Genomic DNA, 24,438 nt, shown 5'->3' with positions numbered 1-24,438 from the left:
CATGCACCAATTCAGAGATGACAATATCCTGTCTGAGATGCATACTAACTTGTCCAGCTGGTGAACCTCAACGTGGTAGATTGACTTGAGCCATGCCTGAATCCCCCGATGTGCAGCCCGTCATGAGGGGTCCTGTGTGTACAAGCAGTCATGTCACCTAGGAGCTTGAAGCAATTCCTCATTGTGGATCAGGGTTGATCCTTGTACAACACATGGAGGTCTGTCAGACCTACTATCAGACCTTTAAATATTACTACTATTCCATAGCATTAATGCACTGACTTGTAAAATGTGAACACTGGCTAAAAATGAATGCTGTTTCCATAAAGTCCAATTCTGAGTCCATTCAATAAAACACAGAAAAGTAAAGACAAGCCTCTGGAGTGGAAACCTACCATTAAATTTAAGACATATTGAAAAGATAAAAGAAAATACATTTTTTAAAAGTCTCTTTATTTTCCTTCACCATTATTGTTTTACAATACAAATATCACCTTGTGAATACACAAAAACCCTATAGAAGATAACTCTGCTTCACATAAAATACAGAATGGATATCTTCTTCATTCTTAAAAATCTATTTTGTTCTGCACATTGGCAAGGATATCATAGAATACTTCCCCAAACATACAGTATGTATGGTAGGAGTGAAACTTAGAGGTACATGCAGCTTCTGCACAAATATATTTTAAAGAAATAGATTATTTTTGTTGTTTTTCAACAACATTTTCATTAAAGGATGGAGAAACTATTCAATTTGAAGTCAGTGATCATCTGTAAAACTCCTGAAAAAGTGAATCCATGGCTGTTGTCTTGACAGTTAAAATCCAGCTACTGAGTAGATAATAAAATCAATTTAAATCTTACATTTTACTATGATCTGCCCACAATGTGTGAACAAGATCTGAGCCTTTGATTTGGTTTTTCCCTTCTAATAGCAATTTCAACACTAAGTAAATTTCCAGTTTAATTTAGTTATAAATGTAAAATTTATTAATGTATACGGTACATATACTTGTGTTTTCATGGAATATTTTATTTTAAATAAGAACATCTAAGACTGCCTACTGACCATACAATCAAGACAAGAAAGGCACTAGAAACATAGACAAATCTCTCTCTTCCAAGAAGCATTTTTTATTTTAACTCTCTTTTCTCTGACATGTAAAAATCTTTTTAAATTTAGTCTTCATACATATTTTGAAAAATAAAGTTAGGAAATACTTAGAAAATCACTTTACAACAGAATATTATTTTTTGCACTTTTTGACACTGTCACTGCAGATTTTACAAAATCAAAAGTTACTAAACTTTTCTGTGTCTTATCATTTTATTTGTAACATTGGTGTAACAGGTAGAAAGAGTTTTAATTTTTCCCCAGTCAGGTATTTAGAAACCTTCATATAGACATTTGCTAGAAAATGGCTTACAGCCCAATCTTTGGGGCAAGAGATATGAAAAGTATGTTTTCCCAAGAAAATAATACGTTTTATTCCCAGATGTGACTGGAAAGACCAGAACATATGATATAAAAGTTTTCGTTTATGCTGTCGCATCATATACAAAGGAACATGGTGATGGGTAATGTAAATCCCAAATCTATTAACAAGAAATGTATACAGTGCATGATAAGGTAAATTTTCTTTATTGTTGTCCAACGCAGATCCTTTGGAGAGAAAAAAAGATCACAGTGCTTTCCAGGTAACTGAATTGGTTAAGTCAAGGAAATGGTTAAAAGATAAAGGATTAGGGAGCAGTTCACTTTTTTATGGCATCTTCTCTCATGGAGTTCTGAGCACTTTGGACAGTTCCTTTCCCCCCCACTTTTAACAGCTGTTATGTGTCATTCACCAATCTGCTGTATTTAGCTTGTCTACCGAGATGCAGCACCGGCCAGGGGAAGGGCCAATGGTAAGAGCGAGGTACAATTCCTTGAACATTCTTTTCAAAGTACTGAAAGGGCCTGTACCACCACACCCGTGCAAGGAGGTTAGTTTGGGAAGCTTCTTTTAGCACCTGCACAAAGATAATTAAGAAAAAATAATTACAAACAAGCACAGCAATTTCTCTCATTACTTTAATGCACGCTGTTTGCCACCATCGTCTGCGATTCTCCACAAATTTGTTGTTTCAATTTACATATTACCTGCCTCCTATCTCTACGCACATTTACATTAACAATATGAACACATACCAAAACCAACCTACATTGACAAAACTTCAGCTGGATAAAAATAATTATTTTTCACGTGCATCCTATCCACTGCCCCCAAAAAACTCTCCTTCCTTCCTCCCATGAAAGTCTGAACAAACAGAACAGGTCCTAACAGTCAAACTGCAGCTTCATTGACCAAGTGAGTAAGCAAGTTACGGATTTGGGAGCCCTATGAGAACTCTCTGTCCTCTAGGGGTTGTTAGTTCCACAGGAACAGCAAGTCTCAACTGTCAAGGAGTTGTCCTAGGTGAGAGAATTTTTATAGATAGCCGGAGGATCCAAACTATAAAGAACTTTCCAGATTAAAAGAAACATCTGTAACAGTACCATGTATAAAGCAAGCCAGTTTTATGGAGCACAGGCATGCTTCTTGTGTGAAACACCAGTAAATAATTTGGTGTTCAAGCAATGTAGTAGATAAAGTTTCTGTGTGGTTAACCCTTAGCTTTTCAGTAACCCAGTCTGGAGGTTACTGAAGCATGAATGACTCTGGAGAGATTCATACCTGAAGGGGAAAAAAGTCACAAACTGGCAAAAAAAACACTTGGCTTCTGGAATCATCTGGGAATCAACACAATCTAGGGTTGCCAACTTCAGGGCATGTCTACACTGCCCCACAGTTTGGACTAATGGGTGGTGTCAGTAGTAGTGCTCCCCTGGTAGAAACTGTGGGAGCAAAATTAAAGGTCCTGAGGTCACACTAATGTTGCATCAGTGAGAACTCGGGACCTTTACATTTGTGACTATGGCATCCACATGGGGGAGTTAACAGTGCAGTACTTTGGTGTGCGCTGCTAATCACATCTCTCCTTAGTCTGAACTGTGGGGCAGTGTAGATATGTCTTCAGTAACAAAAGAAAGACATACCCCAATACAGCTAAAGGGGCTAACAAACTCTGATATAACCTTTTTTTGCTTTCCCTAATCCTCAAACATCTCTTGACTCTTGTCTTGGGTCAACTTAAGCTAGCTATAGTTCAACCAGGTCAATTTTTGGACAGACATTGAGGCAGCACAGCAACCATGCTGTTTGGGGGGTTCAATGAAATAGTGATTCCAGTGCCAAACTGGGCAAGCACCATATTAGCCAAAGTAGGAAATATAAGCAAGTGGCCCATATAACAATATTTCATTTTCATTCTATCTCTAGGCTCATAGGCAAGATAGACCCATTCCAGTGAATCCAGGTTAGAAATGGGAGACCTCCTTCATCTACAGCAGATACAGCCAGCACAGCTGTGCCAATTTCCAAATTGCATATGGGCTAACGCTGAACCACAAACCAGACAGGAGAAAATAATGATGTTGTACTGTAATTGAACCAGCTCTCAGTAATACAGTGAAAATAGAGGTATAATCCATGATTATGGATGCCAATAATCATATTACCAACTTACCTGGTGTTATACAGCATGAACTGTAATGTAGACCCCTTGTCTTGTGCCTTTGGGATAAGATTCCTGACAAGACTACAGAACTAATATCACACACCTGGTCTACACCATAAAGATGATCTCTTCCTATCTAGTGTTCTTCTACTCTTCATGAAAAGGACTGAAGGACCCAAGTCCTCTGAAGTCAATCCTGGGCTTCCATATTCCCAAACTGTACAGCACTGCTATTCAATCACCCTGAAATGGCTAATGAAGTATCAGTTGCTGCAGCTGGATGCCAAGTAAGGACACCCAAGACAAAGTGAAAAGGACATTTAGAGAATGATATATTCCTCAGTTGAATGTAAACTCAATAATCCACAACCATCGCTACTATATAAGTCTTCCATCACAAAAGAACCATCCTGCCAGGGCCATGCCAGCTGGAATCGTCACACACAAGATTTAATGGATTACCTTTAGTCTCTATTCCCAAGCATACTAAATGATTCCCAGAACCAATATATGCAGATATATCATCACTGTGAAAATTGGATGACAGGACAACCAATGTTTTTCTGTGCAACAAAGTACAGCATTTCCCATAACAAGACTTTTGTGGTGTAATTTCCACCACTGTGCTTTAAGTTAGGTTTCACTTCACTAGTTTACAGTTGCAAAACGCATTGATTCATTTTTCTGGGAGCAGTAAACCTATCAGTACTAGGTTTGTATTACAATCTAAAAAGTATTGTAATGCCTTAAGCTTGCATTACTTTTTATATTATCAACTTAAAAACAATTTTGCTGCTGGCATTAATTATCAAGACCATATATTGCCATCTTTGCATGTCCTAAACCAAGATCTAGCAGCTTTCTTTTCCAACAATTATATATATAATTCCCCCTAGTTAGAAGCTTTGGGTATATACTAGAAATGATGGAACATTGATGATTCGCAGAACATTCATACTTCAGCACTGCATGTAGGCCCTGAATAAGCATGTGCTCAAGTGCTATTGTGAACTGGAGCCATAGCAGGCATATAAGGAGAGACTGTGTTAAAGGATATATAATCAGGATTTTCAATTTTCCACATATAATACTTTTACACTGACCTATTATCTCAGATCAAAAGAGACTCCATTCCTATCTTAGATTTTATGAGGATCAGCAAATAGTTTTGAGTAAAAATAGACACTGAATTTTTGCCCAAGTCTGAAGTCAGTCAATGGATTTTCCATTTAAACCAGGACTCTACATTACTGAGCCTTGGCAGACTATATTAAAAATAAGTCAGTCAGTATTGCTATCAGTTTAACTCTACAAGACCCTCAAACACATGACAGTAGCATTAAAATAATGAGATTTTAAAACAAAAATAAATCATTTTGGTCTGTCTTCTGATTTTTGAGCATTAGAGTTGTAAAAAATCAAATTTCTCTACACACTCCACATCCCTCACTGCTTCGTCCCACATTTCTGTTAGTTATTTCTTTCTGTGTCTCAAAACAACATATCATAATTCATTCATTGACATTCTAAAGAAGGAGATGAAGAGCTAAGGAGAAACAAATATTTGGGGGAAAACTCACTTGCTGATTGGCCATTGTGTGATACCACCAGAAAAGCCTTGTAGTGATGTAGTAAGCCACCACCACATCCACAGTGTAGTGGTCATGCGCCAAGAGAATACAGAACATCCCAACTATGCTAAGAGCCCAACAAATCCAATGATACCACCAAAGTCGCCGAGGTGAATCTGAAAGCAAGAAAAATAATCACCATTTAATCACATAAAGTGTTGATAACATTACTTAAAACACTATTTTATTACTCTGGAAGCCAGTAATTTATAATTAGAAACAGGAGACTGTTGACAACAACAACAACAGTGCACGTGAACTGCACAATAAGACTTATTGTAATAGCTGTCATTACATTACCCCAAGGTTTAGGACAGGAATGATCTGACTGCAAAATAAAATAATTAATGTTTACTTCTCAATTTGAAAAGTAAACAGAATATTTTTTTTAAATGTATTCATAGGTGGGGGGGAGAGAGAGAGAGCCTGGAGCACTGGGCCTAGTGTAAGATCTGATGCCTGAATCACAGTCATCAAAGTTAAGGCATGTCATGAACCAAAGTCAAGCCATGTATTACAGCACATGCTACAAGTTTACTGTCTGATACATGACCTTAGCAAAAGTATTGCTAGTGTTGCTAAAACAGGCTCCTGAGAAGCAACAGATACTGGGTTTGTGTGTAGACACACTCTAAAAAATTAGCTCAGGGACATCCTGACACCAGATAAGAGGGTTTGACAAAAGTGATAAATAGGGATGTTTTGCCGAGATGCCTGGAGCAAGATACAAGGGGAGGTAACACGCAGATGTCATGAAACACATAAGGTGGCACATATGTTGTTAGTCTACAAATGTCAGGGTACTTTGCCTTAACACTTTATGTGGCCTAGGGGACAGCAGACTCTGGCTACTGACTGCCACTCCTTCCCACTGGGCACTCGTGTTTGCGTACTTGTAACCACAGAGCCAAGACACTAGTTCTGTGCCTTGAGAGCAATAAACCTGGCCGAGTAACTTCGTCACTGAACAGTGCATGTGGTCTTTCTTTCTGGTTAGTACTATCAAGGTCTGCTGAACCAACTCTCTTTGCAGGGTTGGGATAGCATACGGAGAGAGTAACACGCATGCCAACTGACAACAGTCAGATACTAAAAAAAGGAAAGGCTAATTGATTCCTCAAAAAATTACACCTATGACTATTTGGCTAGTTTATCTTAGTCTATAAAAGCAGAAGTATCTATAATCTTATAAAGTACTTTGAGATGGTAATTATACATGCTATAATTATACCTTTAAATCTGCTATTGTGTGTCCAGGGAGGTTGAAGTGTTCACCTACAGATACAAAAGCACTTCAACCTCCCTACACACAATAGCAGATTTAAAGATAGCCATCCTGCAGCAAAAAAATTTCAGGACCAGACTTCAAAGAGAAACTGCTGAGCTTCAGTTCATTTGCAAATTTGGCACCACCAGCTCAGGATTGAACAAAGACTGTGAATGGCTAGCCAACTACAAAAGCAGTTTCTCCTCCCTTGGTGTTCACACCTCAACTGCTAGAAGAGGGCCTCATCCTCCCTGACTGAACTAACCTCGTTATCTCTAGACTGATTCTTGCCTGCATATTTATACCTGCCTCTGGAAATTTCCACTACATGTGTCTGACAAAGTGGGTATTCACCCATGAAAGCTTATGCTCCAATATGTCTGTTAGTCTATAAGGTGCCACAGGACTGTTTGTCGCCTTTTACAGATCCAGACTAACACAGCTACCCCTCTGATACTTGACTACATGGCTATTGTAATTATTTTTTTCCTATATCCTCTTCCCTGCCATTTTGCGTGTGTGCGTGTGTGTGTGTACACATACGTATGTACACTTTTGGGCCTGATCATCCCTTCAGTTGTATGCACACAACTTCCAGTATCTTTGGGAAAGTCACTTTGGTTTTTTTGTGCACATTTCCCATTCTGCAAAACACGTATGCTAATATTTACCTACTAAACTGAGGTATTGTGAGACTTGTGTTTTTAAACTATTGAAATACTTGGATCAAAAGCACTATATTCAGTGAGTGTGAAGTATGTTTTATATCATGTTTACTCAAAATATACTTTAATAAGAATGAATAATCCAAGTATAAATCATACAGTAGTGTTTTATTCCATTTTCACCTGTTTTCATATTCAATAAAGCATATATTATTGGCTTATATTACTGAATAGACTTGAACAAGCTGGGTTTTTCACTCTAATTATTTAATGGATCGAGACAGTGAACATTCTTTAATCATTAATTATATACAAAATTAAATTCCATGAACATTGTAATGAACTTACACTCTTTGATAAATAAATATGTAAGTGTTAACATGACTGTGTGGCCGCTGTAGAGATAGTCACCACACATGTTGTGGGATCCTGTGATAGATAACCCCCCTCCAGCAAGCAATTTCATTATCCTCCTCAGATGAGACTCCCAATCTCCAAAGAGCTGGTGGAAGAAGAGAAGAACACATTTAACCAAGGTTATTTCATACTGCATTAAATATATGAAAGGTTAAAACAGATTATGAGAGAGGGTATTATCCTACAAGGGGTCAAGCATCTCCAATACAATGCTGAACAAGCCTGACTCCCATTGATCCTAATAGGACTTGAGGATGCTTACTAATTTATGTGATCAGACCCTTTATCTTGGTAACTTTAGACGAGATATTTAATTAGAAAAAAACCCAATTGGTTCCAAAGACTACTGCCAAATATCTTTGGGGCATAACAATGAGACTTTAAGACTACAATACATAAAAATGGTGAAAAAACAAAGGAATTGTTTTGTGATTACAACATGCAGAAAACACTACTGGGATGAAAATGCATGGAGTGTTACTCTAATTAAATAGATTTTGGTTTCCTATCTTAGAAAATATAAAATTATGAAGACTTCCCTAAGAAAACAAACTGTCAGGGACTTTCCCTTTCTCTACAAATAGCTAACGATTTGGGGAGAAAAGGAAACTAACAAATAGCCAGCCCTTAACTCATTCACTTTCAATTAAAATAATCAACATGACATATCTTTTAGGTGTTATTCTGGATCAAAGCAATAACTCCATAGGTACTGCCATTACATCTAGCAATTAATATGCCATGATTTTAGAGTGCTATCAGTTATGGTAACACTAAAATAGGTAAGATGAAATCATTTTCCCTGGTATTCATAAATATTTATAAGTGCTGCCATTTAAGACATTCTTCTGCAGATGTTTTGCTGGCAACGTTCAATATTGTTCACTACTGTAAAGAAAAATGATTCTAGTTGGCGCTTTAAATTCAGGTAATTGTTTAATTTTCTCAATGGGAGCTACACAACTATAGCTAGAATGCTTTGTAAGCCCCGTAAATATATTGTGGAATCCTGGGAAAGCAGGAAAACAACTCCTAGCAAAACAGCTTTTCTATCTCCTTTACAGTTACATCTCCAGAAAATAGTGAAGTGGTCACTCTTTCTCACAGATGAATGGCAAAGGAATTAAGTCAACCAGGCAAATTATTTGTACAGCAATAGTAAAAGGTCTTCCAAACTTAGCTTTTTTTCTAAGAATGAGACAAAACCCAGAAGCTAAGGTCAGGCAGTCAAAATACAGAACTGAGACTGACAGATTAATCAAATGTATATAGTCTTGCCTAAATCCAGTTCCTAGAATACAGGGTTTTTTGGAGCTACGCTGGTTTCTATTGGCAAACAGATGTGTTTGTGGAGAGAAAAAAGGAACAGGTTATGTTACTACATGAGCTATCATGCAACTTACTTACTTCTTCCAATGAATAATGGACCAATGCAAAGCAAAACTCACAATAAAAATTCAAACACCTAACAGCAATGGAATATAAACACAATAGCTATAAAAACATGGAATAGTTTTCTGGGATGACAAGATAACACACTAAGCAAATCAAGCAGCAGGAACATCTGTAGCACCATAAAATCCTATACACTGAATGACAGAGATTGCAAAAATGTACTTTACATACCAATGTCTCTTCTCTTTGAAAAATCTCATCTAACAAATATTCTGAAGCCCAACACCTCCACCAAAAATAAGTACGTTAAACAGAAATCAAATTATTCCAGCTACAGACTGCAATTTTTAGGTGTTTTCATTAAATCTGGTAACCCCCCATTTTCCTTTTAATTTGATAATGATAAATTGTAAACAATTAAGATGAATTAGTAACAATGCTGTTCCTACAGAAATTAGTCCAATAGTAAATTGGTCGAATTGTCCAATTTAATGAGCTTGATCAAACAGTAAATATCACCTTAACATTCAATGTGGTCTGATAACACCTGAAATTTGATACAATGGTTTCTGCATAAAGAAGGGCTGTAAAGCTTTATAGTTCTGGTTAACCATATTCCCCTATTATTACCCACCCCTCATATGGCTACCACCCAGTGGATCCAGTGTTGGAAATGCCTCCATAAATTATGTACAGCGTTTCCAGTTCTGTTGAATCATTTCCACAAGTTGGCTCAAACATCAGCAAGGAACATAGGACATTGGTCGTATGTTCAGTGAGTGCTAGACAACCGCGCATTCACTCACTGTGTGGGCTGGCCATTTCCCTCTGGCTGTGGAGCCAGATTTAGGCTCAGATTTAATACAATTCTGTGCCTCCTTTACCAGGCTGACAGGGCCGCCCAGAGGGGGGGCAAGTGGGGCAATTTGCCCCAGGCCCCGGGCCCCGCAGGGGCCCCCACGAGAGTTTTTCAGGACCCCTGGAGCGGGGTCCTTCACTTGCTCCGGGGCCCCCGGAAAACTCGCTCCGGGTCTTCGGCAGCAGTTCGGCAGCGGGGGTCCTTCCGCTCCAGGACCCGCCGCCGAAGTGCCCTGAAGACCCGCGGCAGGGGGGTCCTTCTGCCCCAGGACCCGCCGCCGAAGTGCCCTGAAGACCCACGGCAGGGGGTCCTTCCACCCTGGAACCCGCCGCCGAATTGCCGCCAAAGACCCCAGGCCCCCTGAATCCTCTGGGCGGCCCTGCAGGCTGATGAGTATTCAAGAAGGTAGAGCAGATCTCACACAGAAGACCAGGAAACACCATCACTTATTAGCTGCTGGTCACTATTCCCACCAATGCAGAAAAAACTGAAGGCTGGTGCCTTAGCTGTCTCCTGGGGAAAGTCAATCTGCGAACTATCTATACCCTCCCATCTCCCCAAAAAAGGAAGATAAAACCTGTGTTCATTATTCTCCGCTGAAGAGTGACTGAAAAACCCATTTTTTCCAGTAACCCCCTCTGCAGCAAGGACAGGGACAGGGAAAAAGCAATTTACCTAGTGGTCTATGGCTGGAGCAAAATTCTATCACAAGTGTTCAGATGCATTGGGATGAATAGGATGCGTAAGGTGACTATGTGGAGAGGCTGGGGAGACTGATTAGAAAAAAGAAGAAAGAGGGTGATTGGGAAGAAGTGAGATTACTGGAGAGAAGAAGAGTAAGAAATGGAAAGATAATAACTGAAGGAACGGAGGAGACAATACATAGAATGCAAGGAAGGAGAAATAGGTGGAGGGGGAGAAAAGTGTTAGCAAGGGACAAACAGGTAATGAGAACTGAACAATGGTAGAAGCCAAACATTAATAACTACAATATGAAGGAAAAGTGTGATGTGAAAGACATGAAAGAAGCTTAAAAAAAGTCAGAGTGGCAAAGTGTTGTTTTCAAAAACATTTTATTAAATAGAAAGATGATTACGAAGTATTACCACAAACTAGACACATTCAGACTGTTTCCACAAACAAAAGCTTATTAAAAACCAGCTAAAACTGCTAAGGGTAAAACATATCCACACAAATGCATAAAACAAAAGAACTTACAAGTTCTGGAAAACTTGTTTATAATACTTTAACATCCAGTCACAACATTAAACATACTCCACACCTCTCCGAAGGATACAGACACACAAGAGACTCCCCAAATTCATCCAACTCACACTATAATTAAAAGCTTAACCTTTTTCAGCAACACTATAATTTATATTTATAGCAGACATAAATGGGAAAGCGTATGACGTGTTCTTCTTTCATGTGGGAAGTATACGTTTGGAGTTAAGGTTCAGCATTGCAGTGCCTCCCTGCCCCCAGTCTGAAGCAAGAAACAGTGTACAGGCTTCTCTGACCTCTGGTTCTTCAGAGGCTTGCTAGCTCACTGGAGTGGAAACCCTGTCTTCCACCCCAAGCACAAGGGATTATCAATGAGAAGGACAAGGATGACCCGTGGCCATCTTTTACAGTTAGCCCCTTCCTCTCTGTATGATTCCTACTGTTGACCTCTGTCCACCTATGCTCCCTGGAACACATGCATGCATTGGAGTATCCATATCTCACATTTGTCCTGGGACTTTGCTTCCCTTTCACTGCCAGCAAACCACAAGCAGTTTGACTGTAAAATCTAAGAGGCCTCAGAACATTAGTTTCCACTTTTTATTTTGAAACAAATTCAACTAGTGTAGCCCACAGCGCGCACACACATTAATTTACTTCAATTCAAACAGTAGGTGGAAGGGCCAGGTGGATTTCCACATATCTGACTGGGTTTCTCTCTCTTCCTCTTGATGTTTAAACTATCTATGCAATGGATGATTTAAGCTCAAAGATACTTCTGGAGAATTTTTTTTATTTTGCCTTCGGAATGCACCAGATGGCAAATATATTTGTGAAGATTCTACTCCCCCTCCAAACAAAGGTTTTTGCTCCTTCCAGAAGATCATTAACTATTTTATGGAGTGTTTGTAAGATACTGTTTGGGCTGCTCACACCTGCTAGAGTGACTCTGATCAGATATTTGCATTCATTCAAAAGAGGCCACTAATAGTAGTAATGGAATTTTTTTACACTCTGTTGCAAGCATAACAGGGGCACATTAGTCACTGAAAGAAAAGATTGTATTGCATGCCTACAAACTACCTGGAAGGATAGGATCTAACGGCTTAGTATATTAACCAGTTAGGAACTAATGGATTAGTGTAGTAACCAGATAATTCTTCATGCTGTATCTTAATCTAATTTTAAAGAGGTTCACAGCCTAAAGTAACCATGGTAACCATTTAATAATTAGAGCAAAACATGTACTACTAAAATCAGTAACTACTGAATACATTTGTCTTCTGAAGACTAATATTCCTTTATTTTAGAGCTTATTCTTGTTTTAAAAACTCAACTGAAGGCATGAATTATACTTTTGAGACAGTTCAAATGTTAAGGATCTATTTAGTATCTTTCATGGTGATTATAAACACTTCCTGTATTAACCATAAAAGCCTAGAATGCTCCCAAACACCGAATCATTTCTTTCAAATTATGTCTGACTCAGATAAGGAGATGACAAGGGATTTTCGGGATTGAAAATGTTCTATATTTTACAAGGAAGTCCTGTAGAAAGATCAAAGAACATATCAAAACTCTGCAGTAATGGAGTACAAAGCTCGTTAGTCCTTGTTATAAAGGTCACTTAAAACATTGGCAAACCTGTTTCTGTTGAAATAAAGAATGTTCCTTTTCAGAAATGGCAAATTTACTCAGTTTGGAATTATAATATCTGGTTTCTTTTTGTACTTATAGTGGCTCGCTGTTTAACTGACTGATCACACATGTTGCTGATTTCCCCTTCTCATGTCCCTACCCATTCCTCCATTTACAAAGACATATGTCTCCAAGCAGCTACATAGGATTTGGCAAAGACTACACTGTCACCATATAAGCAGTGCTAATTTCCAACACTGGTCAGCACACTCGTTGGAACATTTTCTCTTGGAAACCAAACATTTTGGGTTTGTCTGCTTTAAGAACACCAGTGCAGTTCCACCCATAAAAGAACAGTGACAATACTAGTGTAAACTAGGTTAAGGGGTGTTGGATTTTTAAGATGCCCTGCCAACTAATTCTGCTCTGTAAGTGGAGTTTCACCAATACAGAAAAATGTGGACGAAGCCGTAGAGAACTTCTACGGGGGAGGTTTCAAATAGGCTGATTAGATTATTTCTCTCAAGCTTAATAATTACCATAATTAACATCTAGGCTGGCTAGGGATAGGAATGCTGTGGAAAGAGTGAGCGAGCACTACGGCTTGTCTACAGTTTTTGTATCACTTAAATTATATTGGTTTCAAACTGGTACAGTATAATGCCCCCAGTACAGATCCAATGATACCCATATAAAGGTGCTTATACTAGGATAGCTAAGTGTTGTAAATTTGGGGAAGTAAGTAGAGCTTGGTGGGAATTTGCCATAAGAAAACCATTAAAATGGAAAATATATTGTCCACAAAATCAATTTTTTTTATTGGAAAATTTCTGTTTTTCCAGGACCCACCTTTGATTTTCTATTAGAAAAATGGAAACAAGATATTTCTTTGGGTCAGTTCGATACAAATCAGAATATTTCACTTTGCTTAATCTGAAATGCTTTGTTTCAAATAAATTCAACAAAACATTAAACTGCCTTCCCTACTAGTGCATTCCCTCATGGGACCTACATGTCAGGCTCTCTGGAGGACTACAAATCCCACAATGCCATCTGGACTCTCCTTTGATGAAACTGTAGGGGAATCGTGTGACTCTGCATGAATCACAGATATAGTCCAGGTGTGAAGCCTGGTCCCTGGGGAGAATAGAGCCCAACAGGCTCCCAAAATACAACTTCCATGTTCACCAGTGGTGAAAGAACAGGTTAAGGACCATTTAGAAAATCTGGACATGAACAAGTCCATAGGGGCGGATCTAATGCACCCGAGGGTGCTGAGGGAGTTGGCTGATGTGATTGCAGAGCCATTGGCCATTTTCTTTGAAAACTCATGGTGATCGGGGGAGGTCCTGGATGATTAGAAAAAGGCAAATATTGTGCCCATCTTTGAAAAAGGATAATCCAGGGAACACACTGGTCAGTCTCACCTCAGTCCCTGGAAAAAAATCATGGAGCAGGTCCTCAAGGAATCCATTTTGAAGCACTTTGAGGAGAGGAAGATGATCAGGAACAGTCAACATGGATTCACCAAGGGCAAGTCATGCCTGACCAACCTGACTGCCTTCTATGTTGAGTTAACTGGCTCTGCGGATATGGGGAAAGCAGTGGACGTGATATATCTTGACTTTAGCAAAGCTTTTGATACGGTCTCGCACAGTAAATAAAAATATACCTATCACATAGAACTGGAAGGGACCCGGAAAGGTCATTGAGTCCAGCCCCCTGCCTTCACTAGCAGGACCAAATACTGATTTTGCCCCAGATCCCTAAGTGGCCCCCTCAAGGATTGAAGTCACACCCTGGGTTTAGCAGGCCAATGCTCAAACCACTGAGCTATCCCTCCCCCCATAAGACTTATGTACATAGTACTCTTGCAAGCAAGTTAAAGTAGTATGGATTGGACAAATGGACTACAAGGTGGATAGAAAGCTGGCTAGATCGTCGGGCTCAACGGGTTGTGATCAACGGCTTGATGTCTAGTTGGCAGCCGGTATCAAGCAGAGTTCCCCAGGGGTCGGTCCTGGAGCTGGTTTTGTTCAACATCTTCATTTATGATCTGGATGATGGGATGGATTGCACCCTCAGCAAGTTCGCGGATGACACTAAGCTGGGGGAGAGGTAGATATGCTGGAAGGTAGAGATAGGGTCCAGAGTGACCTAGACAAATTGGAGGATTGGGCTAAAAGAAATCTGATGAGGTTCAACAAGGACAAGTGCAGAGTCCTGCACTTAGGACGGAAGAATCCCATGCACTGCTACAGGCTCAGGACTGACTGGCTAAGCGGCAGTTCTGCAGAAAAGGACCTGGGGATTACAGTGGACGAGAGGCTGTATACGAGTATGCCCTTGTTGCCAAGAAGGCTAATGACATGTTGGGCTGCATTAGTAGGAGCACTGCCAGCAGATCGAGAAAAGTGATTATTCTCCTCTATTCGGCACTGGTGAAGCCACATCTGGAGTACTGCGTCCAGTTTTGGGCCCCCCGCTACAGAAAGGATGTGGACAAATTGGAGAGTCCAGCTGAGGGCAATGAAAATGATTAGGGGGCTGGGGCACATGACTTACGAGGAGAGGCTGAGGGAACTTGGCATATTTAGTCTGCAGAAGAGAAAAGTGAAGGGGATTTCATAGCTGCCTTCAACTACCTGAAGGGGGGTTCCAAAGAGGAAGGAGCTAGGCTGTTCTCAGTGGTGGCAGATGACAGAACAAGAAGCAATGGTCTCAAGTTGCAGTGGGGGAGGTCTAGGCTGGATATTAGGAAAGACTATTTCACTAGGAGGGTAGTGAAGCACTGGAATGGGTTACTTAGGGAGGTGGTGGAATCTCCATCCTTAGAGGTTTTTAAGGCCCAGCTTGACAGAGACCTGGCTGGGATGATTTAGTTGGGATTGGTTCTGCTTTGAGCAGGGAGTTGGACTAGATGACCTCCTAAGGTCTCTTCCAACCCTAATCTTCTATGATTATATGTGGCAATGTGCCACAATGGGGAAATACAGTTTAATGTCAAACTAACTTGCAATGAAGCATCCTACCTGAGTTCAACCAACTGAAATGAAACATTGTGATTTCAGGAATGATGAAAGATTTTGTTTCAATTGAAAAAGCAGAAAACATTTTAATATTTCTGAAAAGAAGTTTTTTGGAATATTTAATTCCATGAAAATTTTTCAAATGTTAACTTTTCAGTTCAGGATGAAAACATAAATGCTGAAATATTGGAATTTCCCATGAGATGGAAATTTCAAATTTTGCTCAGCTCTAGAAATAAGCTACAGTGGTATATGGCACCTTTACGTCAGTAACTGCATTTCATTATAGGATGTATAGATTCCACTATCTCAGTAAACAAAACAAAACAAAAAAAAAGTCAAAATAGTTAAAAATCGATACAAACACAGCACATTAGGCCTGAGAAGGGAGTGCTTTGCATTGTTCGACAGCTAGCACTCGAGTTGACAAATTCGCAGCATCGACGATCTGTGGAAAAAAAGTCCCTGCCATTCCAACTTATATGAGTTACGATCAAGAAGGCTGTTCACAGTTATTAAGGATCTCTGGCGTGTGGAAAAAAGAAAAAGAACAGAAGCTACAAAATGGAATTGCAGTGAGAAAAACTTACCTTTGGAGAGCAGTTGAAATGCATACCGGGTACTGGCAGTGTAGTTACATATATCGTAATACACCGATATAGGTATAGTGTGCCAACTATACAGAAAAATCTTCTGCTAATAATAGATCTGGAGACAGGGAAAAAAGTGTCATTCTAAGGAAACAAATTCTGCCAAGATTTGTCTAAAAACCATGAAAGGCATCGGTCCTAGAATATCATGTTGACAATTCAAGCTCAAGCTTAATAATGCTTTATACATCTACATCAGCTTTGATTAAGAATATTAAAGAACTTTGATCTCCCATTGTACAGGTGCAAAACAGGCACAGAATGCAATTAAGATTACACAGTAACTCAGTGGCAGAATTAAGAATAAACCCCAAATTTCTGCCTTTTAGTCCTGTGTTCTAAACACTAACCTATGATCCTTTCATACCACCATTCCTTATAAATACAAATAACTTGTAGTTTAAAGGTAGCAAACAAAGCCAGTCCAAAACTAACATAGGTTTCAAGCCAGAGGCTGAATTCCTTTAGTCTCTGCAGAGTATCTCTGCATCTACAAACAGTGAATTATCTTCCAAAAGGAGCAATCATATTTGATTTATTCATATACATTAAAAATGCTACTCATGAAAGAGAATCAGCAATTCAAAATACAGAAATACAATGATTACAAAGCTGAATTAGACCAACCAATGACAAATGGAAGTTATTTACTAATATTGGAAGTTCTTTGAGATATGTGGTCCATATCTGTATTCAACACGTGGATATGCATGAGCATGCATCCGAGTCCGGACATTTTAACGAGCGGTGTCCATTGGTCCTCATATGTGCAGTAGGTCTCCTTGTGCTTCTGAGTGAGGATATAAAAAGTAGTGCTGGTTGACGTCCCCTCAGTTTCTCGTCTCACAGTGAATCCAACCAGACCAGAAGCAGAGGGGACGGAGGGCAGGTAGCGGAATATAGATAGGGAGTGGAGGGTAGACCTCAAGTCTTTTAATGAATGAAGAGTCATTCATATTCTCATTAAAGAGGTTTGACTCATCAAAGGGAAGGGCCTGCATAGTATTCTTCACTTCCCTGGGAAAGCCTAAGGATTGCAACCAAGAATCTCTCCTCATAAAAACACCAGTGGTCAAGCTTCTGGATGCTGTATCTGTTGCATCAACTTCAACCTGAAGAGCTCTTTTTGCCACCAACTTGTCCTCCTTTAGAAGGCTCACCCAATCTCGATGGGCTCAGGGGAGGAGTGCATCTCTTATGGACAGTCCTTGACAGGGATCTCTCCTTGTGCCCATGAGAATGCCCTTTATTATTATGGGAAGCCCTGAAGGAAGAATCTTTGGAATTTGAAACTGAAGGCTCTGCTCCTAGGCATGTGCTCATTTATTGAGGCTGTTGTACTGGAGGGTCTCCCTGGCCCAGATCAGAGGGGTCTCAGGGCCTTCTCCATTAAGGGTTTCCTAAGGTGAAGCTCACAGGATTCGCAATTTATTGGTGGAAATGATCGACAGACACAGAAGAAATATGTGTCTCACCCAGACAGCAGAGACAGCATTGGTGTTAGTCATTGACAGAGAAGGATCTAGTGCAGGAGATGCAGTTTTGAAGCCTGGAACTTTGGGCATAGACCCAGACCGCAGGGAGGTAGTCCCCAGTCCTGGGAAGCAAAGTACACAAACTACACTAAAAATGTAGCTCTACTAAGCTAAAAAGAATAACTATATACTATTTTATCTGCAGGATCTCTGAAAGCTGAAGAAAGAGAGGACATTGAATTCTGACTCTGGACCATGCAGCAGTAAGGAACTGAGGGGGCGTCAACCTGTACTGCCTCTTCTACTCTTGCTCAGAAGCATGAGGAGACCAACTGCGCATATGTGGACCAAAAGACACTGCTTGTTAAAATCTCTGAACTCAGGTGCACACTGCATATGTGTACCCACATGAGGAATACATATAGGAACCAGCATTTGAAGAAGAACTGGAGGTTTAAATACCATGGATCCACAGTGGCCTCATGAAAACACAATCAGTCACATGTTTTAAAATTAACCTTTATAATTACACCTGCAAGTTTGAGTGTGAAAACCTGATAATTAGCTGCCACCCTAATTTGAATGCACAAGTGCAAATTCATGTTAAACGTGAAATGCAGGCTTTGCAAGTACCAACTGCACACAAAATACAAGCATAACTTTAGATTACAGGTTGAGGCCAGCCCAAAATTTGGCCCATTTAGGCTTCTGCTGCCAACTTTTACTGTAATTATAGTAGTAATAACTATAACAATAGTAGCAATAATATTAAATATTAGCAAGCATATATATATGATCCATCAGGATTAAAGCCTCACTGTGCTGAGTAAGAGAATCACTCAGATATTCTCAAAAACAATTGATAAAGAATAGAGGAAAGAAATTTAACATAGAAGGAATCTGTAAAGAACTGGTATAACCTTGTTAGTTACACGTTATGTTGGTTTTGCTTTTGTAAAATAATCAGCATTTAAAACTGAAGAAATGATGGCAAACTAAGCTTGCAGTTTCTTATCCAGCTAAAAGTAGAATTCATGGGTAAGATCAAACATTATCCTTTTTCCCATACTGTCTCTACTTGCCATACAAGGCCCCTGGTATGTTACTCTATAATTACCTCACTTCCCATAGAATACTTTAAGAGAAGCTGTCTGCAAGAAGGATCTACAGTAAACATATTGAAAAGTTATCCCCTCCCACTCTTGCTGCTCTCCTTCCCCAAAACTGTCTGTTAAAGTAAAAACTACGTACTTAAGTAAGGATTCCTAAAATATTTACTTGTGACTGCTTTCAAATTTCATTTTTTTAAAAGCACTTAATCCAGACAGAAACACATCTAATACTTTTTAAATAAGTAAAGTTTCAAAACAAACAGTAGCAAACTGAGCTCTCTTGAAACTCACAAATGGCTGACAATTTGATTTTTAATGGTTTTTGGCAGAGTCAATTAGTTGCAGTATTATTGATCTGACTACAGCATGACTTAACAATGCTAGATCAATATTATAAAAGAGTTTTACTGCTTTGACGGAAAGATTTCAAACAATATATTGTGTGTACACACGTTTCAGACAAAGAACGATTACTTCCTCTTGAAACAGTAAATATTTTTGCAAACAAGAATACACTAAAAAAGGCTTAAGGTTGTACTATCAGACTATATCTCCATGGATGTAACTATTGCAAGCTAGGATAATGGCATTATTCCATTAGAGAGATCAATTTCACTAAGAAGCAAAGATGTTCTACTCAAGGCTGAACATCCCTTTTATTAAACTATATATGGCTCTCTGATTTCAGTTCTATTTAAACTAACTGGTTTAGCAGACTCTGGGGTAAAGAGACAGAATAACCGGTAAAAGGCAAATGTGAAGTAAAAATTCAATACCACTGTTTTTCTGAGGCTGCAAATGCTGACAAGGTTGCTGCAACTATTTATAACATTATAGCACACCAAAGGAGAGAGACTCAGACAATACTTTTAAGATCACTAATTAACAAATGGCTACTAACTTGTAATATACTTCTGAGACCCAACTGTGAGGAGTTGCACTAGAGTGTAATGGTTTCTATGCATTGTATGTAGATAGTTTAAATTACAGGTGGATTCTGCAACCCTTCCTCATACTGAGTAGAGCTGTGCCAATTCATTTTTTGGTCTGCTAATAGTTTGGGGGAGGGGGGGGAATGTGGCTCTGGTTGAATAGAAGCCAATTGTTTTAGCATTTTCAATGAATTGAAGAAGTCTGAAAACTTTAATTTAGGGTTGAACAAAATGTTTAATTTGGAGTATTTTTAATAAAAGCAAAAGAAATTAAGACTAGATTCACAAAACCCTTGATATGCAGTAGTTCAGTGATTAGGGCATTCACCTGTGATGTGAGAGAAAGGGATTCCAATCGCCACTCTGGAGCTGGGACTTGAACCTCTGTCTCCCCACTCCCCCAGATACGCTAAGCACCAGGCTATTGGCTATTCTGAGGAAGGTCTCTCTCCTGTTGAAACTGTCGCACTTTATACAAAATACTTACATATTTATTGGGATAGAGAGAATGACTCCATAGCTCCAATGGTTAGGGCACTGGGCTATTGGGCATAAGGGGGGCAGCACCACCACTGTTTTTGCAAACGGTACTTTAAATCCCATTGGGAATCTAGCCTGAAAAGTCAACATATTTTATGCATATATGAAAAAAAAAGTAACAGAGGGTCCTGTGGCACCTTTAAGACTAACAGAAGTATTGGGAGCATAAGCTTTCGTGGGTAAGAACCTCACTTCTTCAGATGCAAGTTACTTCTGTTAGTCTTAAAGGTGCCACAGGACCCTCTGTTACTTTTCACAGATTCAGACTAACACGGCTACCCCTCTGATACATGAAAAAAAAAATACTCCACTGCACACAAGTTTCTCTTTGGGAAGAGGATAAGAGAACAAACACATGACATACATTAGTTATGATGCTTAAAGCACTACTGGCAGGCACACAAATACTATGGCGATGAAGTCAGTATACAAATCTACACACAATAGAATAGAATCCTCTTGTATAATGATATCGATGCATGCATCACTAGTGGGCAAAGTTTGCTCTTTAAAAACAAAAAACAAAAAACCCAAGCTAAATTAATTTACATTTCTTAAATTTATGAACAGAAATGTCAATATTAAATTCAGGATGGTTCAGGGTTTGTGGCTCTAATGAGCAACATTTTCAAAGACTTAATTACCAGTTAATGAGTTAATGATAGTATAGAGTAAGTAACTAAATACTATTAATGTTGGCCCAAAATATCCTCAAAGTTCTATATTAATTTTCCATTTTTATATCATTATATATGACATAAAAGCTAAAAATTAAGCCTCTTGGCTAAGTAGCTTATTCATATGCCATAGCATTATTGTTGAGAAAGCAAAAACTAGTCAAATTAGATTATCTTCTTGTTAAATATATTTAGGATTAAATCTATTTATTATGGTTTACTAAAGTTAACAAAGGAATAACTGATTCATGGGGAAGCATGATTTTCTAGTTGTTAGAGAAATTGTCAGGAAACTTGGAACCCCAACATATTTTCTGGCACCAACTCTCTACGTAGGTTTGAGCAAGGCTCTGATTCAGCAAAGCATTTAAACACATGCTTAACTTCCCTAAAAAGGGATGCTTTCCTGAGCTGGACCCTGAACTTCAGTGCCTCACCTTGCCCGTTCAAAAATGGAGATAATGTTTAAGGAACAAGTCAAAATGTCATTTGATATATTAACATACAACCTATGGTATATCAGTGACTTCCCAGTTATCTTCACTATCCAGTGGAATAATTATGCCTATTAATGTTTTTTTCTTTGTCTCCATGGTTACTTTGTCATCTCAGAAGGTCAGGGAATACCTCTGATAGTTTACCTGAGAATAATCCAAACTCTCTTTTAATTATTAACAGCTATAAAGGTAAAAGGCAATGAAGGAAGTTGTATTATAAATATCCTACTTATGATGTCAAAGATTTTTGGTCTCCTTGTTAAAAGGCTAATCACTTGATTGAGCATATAAGGGTTTGGAATACTTACCCAAATGCCAGGTTTTTAAACTCATAACATAGCTCTCAGAATCTTCTTCCTCTAAAATGCTCAATTAGTTATGTTTCTATAGGGAGAAAAGTTTAGCCACAAATCTAGGAGGCAGCCAACTCAAAGAACTGTGGTTCATCAAGATGTTGCAGTCAGTGTGCAGACCACACTATAAGTGCACATGAGCCTCATGCACACAAAATCAGATTTTTTTTTTTTTTTAATCAATGTGCCTCCTTGTGGTCCTCTGTGAGGTCAAAAGGGCAAAGAGGCTATGACCCTGCCTCAGTTCCCTCACCATTCAAAAGTTGTGATAGCTAAAGACTCCGAAAGTGGAGATGGAAGGTAGGTTGTGGAATCCACACTGAACAGTTTGAAGAACCAGAGTTACTATAGCGAATGTAACTTTTCTCTTGAGTACGTGTCTGTGGATCCCACTGTTGGTGACTGGCAAGCAGTATCCACTTAGGATAGTGAGAATGAATAGTGTCAGCTAGATGCAGTATTGTAGCCATGTAGGCCCAAGGACATTACAAAGTGGGTGAGATAATATCTTTTATTGGACCAACTTCTGTTGGTGAGAGAGACAAGCATTAGAGCTACACAGAGCTCTTCCTTGAAAGTTTCTCTCTTACCAACAGAAGTTGATCCAATAAAAAAATATTACCTCATCCACCTGGTCTCTCTAAGCTGACACTCTCTAGTGTCAGGTCTAAGAGTTGAACAGTGATTGTAGTACTGCTCTCCTGAATTTGGCATCTGGTCTAGATTCAATGCATAATGCTTGATAAAGGTCAGTGGGTTACTCCACATTGCTGCCTGGCAGATCTCAGAAGCAGGCAGAGGATGTTGTTTGAGCTGTGGTGGAGTTGGCCTTGATGCTCAGTGGGAGCGGTACACAGTGAGATATCTTGTGTTGTCCTCATAAAAAACAAAATAGTAAAATGTGAACTATAGCCTATACTTAACAATAGTTACCTTTCCTATCTAATTAAGTAGGTCCTTCCCACCCCACCCCAAGATCAGTCTGTTGCAGAGCTGATGGCTTTACAGAAATCAGGAACCAAACTTTCAGGAAAACACCTCCATGCCACAAGATGTTTTCTCTGTGAATGGATTCAGAGTGCTTCTGTGCTATAGTGAAACAGTCTTTTATCTTTATTTATAGACAGGGTGAACCCCAGTCTGTTGTAATGTTTCTTTTTTCACTTCCAAGTGGTTTTATTTGTTTGCAATTGTCTCTGATAGTTTTCCTTTGATAGTCTAGTCAACAGAGCCTTGCATTACATCATCGGCTATCCAGGGAGAGGTGACAACTCCCTCCTCCTTGAATGGGCCATCCCTGAGATATATTACTCATTGGTGACTAATTTTTACTCTAAGACCACAATGTATACTTTCAATATAGGTACATTAGTCCTTAAAATATTACCTGTACATACATCTCAATAATTATGAGTCTTGATAAGTTATGTGCTTCATGTAGATACCTTACATGTTACCCCTTATGGATAAATATCCTGCAAGTTGGGTTTGGCAAAGAATTGTTGGTAAAGAACAAAAGACCCTTTGCCAACGGGCCACTGTGTCACACACCTCTTATTCTTATGGAACCACATACAGTTCTGGTGTGAAGCCACTGAGGAGCCTGATCTCCTTTGGAGAGGGTGATATGCTTCGTGACATGTGGGAGGATGGTCCTCTGCAAGGCCAGTGTGGCCATGTTGGCATATTGTACAGGTACTGGTCAGGTTGGGGTGAGCTGCTCCAGTGCCACTCCTGCTCCAGCTGGGGTGGCACTCTGACTGGGGGCTTCCCAATACCCTCCTTGGTGGTCATTCTACAATACCCAAGAAGAGGAATCTCTGCTCTAAGCCCGTAAGAAGGAATATATCAGCAAGGGCGAGGAGGAATATATTTCCTCATCAAAGGGCAGCACCAAGGGATGGTATGGGCCCAGTATCGGGCACTGCTATTTCAATAAAATCTTGTGCACATGCATATGCACAGTAGGCTCGACACTGACATGTATTCAAAGAAAATAAATTATAGTGTGCGCGTGGGGGGTTGTCTTCATTTATAGGACAAAGTGATTCAGAAATCAGTACTACTATGCTTGCTAGATTTTCATTGAAAGTTCTGTGACAATACATGGAATTATTTTGAACCAGTGTTAACTGTACTGTGCTATCAGAAGTTAATACTGTGACAGAATACACCCCTGTATTCACACCCTACACACTACTGTAATAATCTTTGTTCAAGATGTGCCTTGTGAGGTATCATTAGAAAACTCATAATCTGTTGGTCAGTACTATCCTGATAAAATATGCATGGCAACATCATATGTGGAGTTATACAATTTCCCTGTATGATGTTATTAACACATTCCAAACCCAATAGCCTCACCCTGGCAGAAGTCAGCAAACAGGTCTGTCCTAAATAAAGGAATATATATGTGCCTTAATTTGCATTTAAGCAGTAAACAGAGTCATCAAGCAGGAAGGGGAAATAAAGGA

The 24,438-nt window shown here is 39.3% G+C and overlaps 1 protein-coding gene across 1 annotated transcript in view; it reads right to left on the bottom strand.

Annotated features, from left to right (window-relative positions):
• Window positions 1-456: 456 nt before the first annotated feature.
• Window positions 457-24,438, bottom strand: part of SGMS1 (sphingomyelin synthase 1) — a 70,674-nt gene continuing 46,692 nt past the window's right edge. Inside the window, exons 4-7 of the mRNA XM_026651073.1 lie at window positions 16,319-16,436; window positions 7,515-7,668; window positions 5,184-5,350; window positions 457-2,016 (exon numbers count right to left, since the gene is read on the bottom strand). Coding sequence (XP_026506858.1) covers window positions 1,837-2,016; window positions 5,184-5,350; window positions 7,515-7,668; window positions 16,319-16,436 — 619 coding nt within the window. The 3' untranslated portion in view covers window positions 457-1,836. The remainder of the gene's footprint in view (window positions 2,017-5,183; window positions 5,351-7,514; window positions 7,669-16,318; window positions 16,437-24,438) is intronic.

The sequence above is a fragment of the Terrapene carolina genome, unplaced genomic scaffold (genome assembly GCF_002925995.2).
Source record: "Terrapene carolina triunguis isolate 2854851 unplaced genomic scaffold, T_m_triunguis-2.0 Scaffold95, whole genome shotgun sequence".
Taxonomy (NCBI): domain Eukaryota; kingdom Metazoa; phylum Chordata; order Testudines; family Emydidae; genus Terrapene; species Terrapene triunguis.
Note: the sequence above shows the minus strand (reverse complement) of the source record. Positions and strands in the feature narration are given on the sequence as shown.